A 6,073-nucleotide genomic window follows, 5' to 3' on the forward strand; every position below is an offset into this window, starting at 1 on the left:
TCACATGTCACCATTATTCTGGCTGGCCACTTTCTGTGATTTGACCGAGCATCTGTTGCACACAAAATACCTCTGGAGGTACTTTCTGAATTTCTTGTCTCGGACACCATAGATGATAGGGCTGAGGAAACGGGGCAGGATATAAACAATGAGGTAGTTAGCATATCGTATTTCAAGTACACGACCGGGGAAGATGAGATGGAGGATGATTTCGACACTGGGGGAGATGTAGGAAAGCATGCACATGGCCAGCTGGGCCCCATGGAGAAGAATGGTGTTCCTGGCTCTCTGGGCTGACACCTTGTCTGTGGAAAGCGCCCTGACTGCGAACAGGATCCTCAGGTAGGTGTAGACCAGAGTCAGAAAAACACAGGAGAAATAGAGGGTATCAAAGGCTTGCCTTTTGTACGCCAGGATCGGGTCTTTGAACACATTCTGTCGCAAGCAAAACACTGACTCATGGAAGAAGCTGAGGGACTCGGTCACCAGTGTCACAAACAGATCTGTGATGTCTGGTGCCACACATATAAACCAGATCACCCCAATAAGAACGTATGTCCGCCTCACTGTACAGATCTGGGCGTAGCGTAAGGGGTTGCAGATGGAGATGTAGCGCTCTATGGCCATACTGGCTAAGTTGATGGGGGTGTTTCTGGTCGTGAAGACAGCCACCAGGATGAAGAAGCAGCAGAAGGAGACGTTGATCTTGTAGAAGATGTAGCTTAGGATAAACAGCATGATGGTGATCGTCAGCTGGATGGCATCATTGATCACCATGTGGATGAACAGGATGTAGCGGGGGTCCTCATAAAACACCTATAGAAATGAAATTGCGAAAGAGAAAGAATGAGAGAAGGTGGAAAGTATTAGGGAGCCTCAGTTAGTTAAATGTGCAATATGTTTATTTACTTAAACAATTAAATAGAAGTAACATATCCATGGGCATTGTGTAAATATGCTAATTAAATTCATCCATTAAATTCTTTCAATGATCAGTACCTATCCATCCTGACCAAATTGCACCATTTAAAATTAGGAAACAAAAATCAAATAACCTCCCCTGGCTGAATGATAAACTCATGCCCTTAGAAGACTGTAGAAAATCAGAACGACAATGGAAGGTCAACAAGTCTGAATTAGCACATAACACCCTTAAAAACCAAATGTTAATTTACCAGAAGACAGTTAAGGATGCAAGCTCAGCATACCTCTCTGAACTAATATCAAGAAATAACCACAATCCTAAAGTTCTCTTCAGGGTAATTGATTCTGTTATTAATTGTCTCTCCACTTCTCTTTTTGAACCTGATGTCGAGTTGTCCGAAAAATTTCGCACTCATTTTAAACAAGGTGTAGAATAACAGGTCCCAAATCCAGCCAGGTTCTTGCATTCATTCCCTTCCACATGCCAATTCTGCCTCTTTCACTCAGTTTTGACCAATTACAATTTCAGTGTTGGGGAGTACAGTCTCCAATATGAAATCCTCCTCCTGCATTCTAGACATCATTCCCACTAAGATGCTCAAGGAGGTATTTTCAACTATCACCCCCGTTATTCTGCAAATTCTTAATAATTCTCTGGCCTCTAATTCTTTACCAGACAGTTTTAAGCATGCCATTGTTCACCCATTGCTGAATAAACCTAATTTAGATCCCCTGTCCCTAAGTAACTGCAGACCAATCTTCAAATTGTTTTTTTTTCTATCTAAGGTTCTGGAGAGAGTAATTTCTTCTCAATTGATTTCTTTTATGATCACTAATACTGTGTTTAATAGTTTCCAGTCTGGTTTTAGAGCACTTTATGGTACCGAGACAGCTCTAGTTAAGGTCACTAATGACCTACTGCTGACTGCAGACAGAGGTGACTGCTCAATTTTAGTTCTTTTAGACTTAAGTGCTGCCTTTGACACGGTCGATCACAACACCCTCTTATATCACTTAGAGACTTGGGTTAGCATCAAGGGCTCAGCTCTTAGCTTATTACGCTGTTACTACACCAATAGAACTTTTTCTGTTGTTCTGGGTAACTACCTGCTTGGTGACTCAGTTGAGTTTTGGTGTCCCTCAAGGCTCAGTTCTTGGCCCCCTTCTCTTTTCTATATACATGCTGCCCCTTGGCCAAGTCATTCAAAATCACAATGTGCTCTACCGTTTTTATGCCGACGACACTCAGCTATACATGCCACTAAAACACACAGACCCTAGCACCCTAGCAAATCTTGCAAGTTGCCTCTCTGACATTAAATCCTGGATATCCAAAACTTTTCTTAAATTTAATGATGATAAGTCTGAGGTCATTCTGTTCGGTCCGAAAATTCCATCAGCCCTTTTGTTACTAATCTTGGTGGTCTGTCAGGTAGTCTTAAACAGGGTGCTAGGAATTTTGGGCTAATATTCGATGCTAAAATCAGTTTTGATAATCAAATCAAACATGTTGTTCAGTCATGCTTTCTCCAGCTCAAGCTAATCTCCAAAATTAGGTCATCTCTATCAATTGCCGATCTGCAAAAAGTTGTACATGCGTTTATCTGTTCTTGCCTTGAGTATTGTAATGCCCTTTATTCTGGTATCAGCAAGGGCTCCTCCACTGTCTGTAGTTGGTACAAAACGCTGCTGCTCGGTTCATTACTGGGACAAAGAGGAATGAACATATCACTCTTGTGCTTGCCTCCCTACACTGGCTCCCTGTTATATTTTGAATTAATTTTAAAATTTCATTGCTCACTTTTAAGGCTTTAAATGGTCTTGCTCCTACATACATTTGTGATTTATTGACCCGGTATATGCCCGCTTGACCATTAAGATCTGCAGATGGAGCCCTGCTGGTTATTCCCAGGTCTCAGTTTGTTACAAAGGGTGATCGGGCTTTTGCTGTTAGAGCCCCCCACCCCCTTCCCCTCCCCCCCACACACACACAATATAACTTCCTTCCCGTTGAACTAAGACAAACCAAGTCTCTAGCTTCTTTTAAATCTCGTCTGAAAACTTCTCTTTTTATGAAAGCTGTTACAAATGTTTGATATTTGTTTTTATTTATAATGTTTTTCTTTTTACTCTTACTTACTTGGCCTTACTCGTATTTTTGCCTTCTTTGGTTTTATTTTTGTTTTTTTCATGAAGCACTTTGTATCATTGTTTTAGAAAAGTGCTATATAAATAAAATTACTATTATCCATCCATCCATCCATTATTCAAACTGTTTATCTTGCTCTCAGGGTCGCGGGGGTGCTGGAGTCTATCCCAGCAGTCATTGGGTGGCAGGTGGAGAGACACACTGGATAGGCCTCCAGGCTTTTCTTGAAAAAATATCCATATTACCCATCTGTTTTTATGTTTTCAATAATTTGACAGCCCTACAAAATCTGTTATGTTGTGGTCTGAATTCAAATGCAACAGCAGGTCCCACATGATAATTTACACCTTAGCAGCCAATTAAGTTTTTTTTTTGGCTGCCAATGTGTTTATTCCCACATGAGACTTGCTGTTGTGTTTGAATTCAGACCAAAACATAACAGAATTTGTAGACCCATCAAATTTTTAAAACATAAAATTAATTAGTAACAATTGTTTTTGGTTTTTTTTTTTAGGAAAAACAATACTTTGATTAGCATATTTATAAAATTTCTGTGCATTTGTTGTTTCCATTCAATTATCTGTTTAAGCACTTAAACATATGTATTGTACCTTTAAAGAGGATATAGACAATGTCCTAGAACTACACCGAGATAAAGTATTTTGAAGTTTGCACCTACGTATGGTCTCGTCTGCAACCTATAAAGATAGCAACCCCACCCCCCCAGGAGCAAATCACCAATTTATTAAAATGACTCTCAGTTCAAAGAGACAGTCAGGTAAGTGAAGACATTTCATTGAAAATAGAATTAAGGCCTAAGGTTAACTCTGTCAGAAGGAAATGTGGCCCTGGAGTGTGTTGGATGTTGTTGACGGTCATCACTGGTCCAGGGAAGAGTAAAGAGAGGGAGACAGATGGGACAGATGGTTTGTGAAATCTTAACTGAAAATACAACCAATGCTGAGGTACAGTTTTGTCTGTTGTATTTAGCTAACCTCCTGCTTGTTTATGAGTTTGAGTACCTGATATCTAAAGAAGGTGGCCACCACACTCCCATTGATGTAGCTCAGGAAGACCCAGACCAAAACAACTATCAGGTTCTTCACAAATGCCATTGTGAAGGTGTCTCTGACCGACATGACCTGAAAGGGCAATAAAAATACATAGCAAAATGCCAAATGGTTCAAGGAATTCACATATGACTTATATAATCTCACTAAATCAAGTCAACAGGTTCAACTTGGCCTATATCTCAGTTATCTAATTCTAACATTTTTAGTGTATTCTCAATGCATCTCCCTGCTACTTGAGATAGACAGCAAAGAAACACAGGAAGGGTGAGAAAAGTACAAGACATATAGTATATGTTCAGTAGCATTGTGTGATAAGAGATACAGTATTTGCCTCTCTTTTGATTAGGAATTATAAACATAAGCTTTTTTTGCCACCTAAAGTTTATTTGTTTGAAGGTAGTTTATCTAAATATCAAGCTGGGTAAAGTGATAAAACTCTAATTTAGGATGTTAAACAAAGAACATCAAGCCACGATAGAAAGACGAGTGTTTAATCAAACCTGAGGAGGAACAGTCATGTTGTCCCCTGGACCAAATGACGAGTTCATACTTCAATGAGACCCTCCTAAGTATGTGTGTGTGTGTGAGAGAGAGGGAGAGAGAGAGAGAGAGAGAGAGAGATGTAAAAAGAATTCAGACCACAACAAAACATTTTGCATGGTTGAAATGTTGTAAAAGACACACACACACACACACACACACACACACACACACACACACACACACACACACACACACACTTTGATATATTTGATAAAATACTTTGATTAGAATATTTATACAATTCCTATGGATGTGTTGTTTTTATTTAACTGTTTAAGTAAATAAACTTATATATTGTACCTTGAAGAAATTCAAACAATAAAATGCTACACAACAGCCATTGAATTGTGCCTCACCTTCAGCTGCAATCTCTTTTCAGCCCGTGTGCTGCTTTCTGTGACAGTCTAGTGTGACTTGTGAGTTGCCGGACTCTCACGTCTGCACATCAACAGCGGGAAGCTTAAATTGCAGGCAAAGGAAGATGAGTGTGTTTACATTACATAAGATTTCTTCACTTTCAATTGCATTTGCCTTGCTGATAGATCAGTTCAATCCAATGAAGGATTTTAAGATAGTTCAACACATGCTTTTTGTATTTTGTTCAGGTGTGTAAATGCTACAAAATGTCTCTGTGGGAAAGTTCAAGCCATGAGGTTTCTCCTGCTCCGCTCCTACCTTTTCAAATGGAGCCTGCTTCTTTTTCTCCTTCTCCAGAAATTAGCCTGCAGATCACTGTATGTTCAAACAGGTATGCGTATTTGTGTATTTCTTTATTTTTACACACTTAAGGCCCCACAAGTGCTGCCTCTGCTCTGTCTTTTATAGTACAAGGTACATATGTCTTCAATGATGGATCAGAATCACAATAATTCACAATGGATCAGAAACACTCAGACTGTGAGACTAGAGGACACCTTTAACTATTTTAGTTTGTCTTTTTAAGGTGTTTCTGAAAATAAGACAAACCTAAACAACAGCAACAATGAAAACCACCCTGAAGAAGTAATGTACATTTCTATTTTATCTGTTCTCTTTTTGTTTTCAGTCAGTGTGCCTTGGAATAAGCTCAGGCTCTGACCTCCAAACATTTCAGTCAAATATAAATTAAATCATTACAAAATAAATAAATAAAACACCAACTCAATCTATTGAAATGAAACAAACAAAATAATATCATTAACTGAGCAAAAATTAATACTTTTGTCTGATAAAAATAACAAAATGAGATATTTACAAGTCAGATATGAATCGGGACTCTACCAGAAAGACTGCTGACAGGAAAGAAAATGGAGCATTTTCAAATTAATATTTTAAAGGATGGGATCCAATGCACTGATCTGTTTGACTATCAACACAGTGTGTTTGTCTTTTTAATCTATGTGTA

The 6,073-nt window shown here is 38.9% G+C and overlaps 1 protein-coding gene across 1 annotated transcript; it reads right to left on the reverse strand.

The window, feature by feature from the left end:
• On the reverse strand, positions 1–4,203 carry LOC130131291 (odorant receptor 131-2-like). Its single transcript, XM_056300930.1, has 2 exons — positions 4,096–4,203; positions 1–816 (listed from the first exon to the last, which is right to left on the reverse strand). The coding sequence occupies exons 1-2, from the start codon at positions 4,186–4,188 to the stop codon at positions 1–3; spliced, it is 909 nt and encodes a 302-aa protein (XP_056156905.1). The 5' UTR covers positions 4,189–4,203.
• Positions 4,204–6,073: the final 1,870 nt, after the last annotated feature.

The sequence above is a fragment of the Lampris incognitus genome, chromosome 2, assembly GCF_029633865.1.
Source record: "Lampris incognitus isolate fLamInc1 chromosome 2, fLamInc1.hap2, whole genome shotgun sequence".
In the NCBI taxonomy this organism is placed as follows: domain Eukaryota; kingdom Metazoa; phylum Chordata; class Actinopteri; order Lampriformes; family Lampridae; genus Lampris; species Lampris incognitus.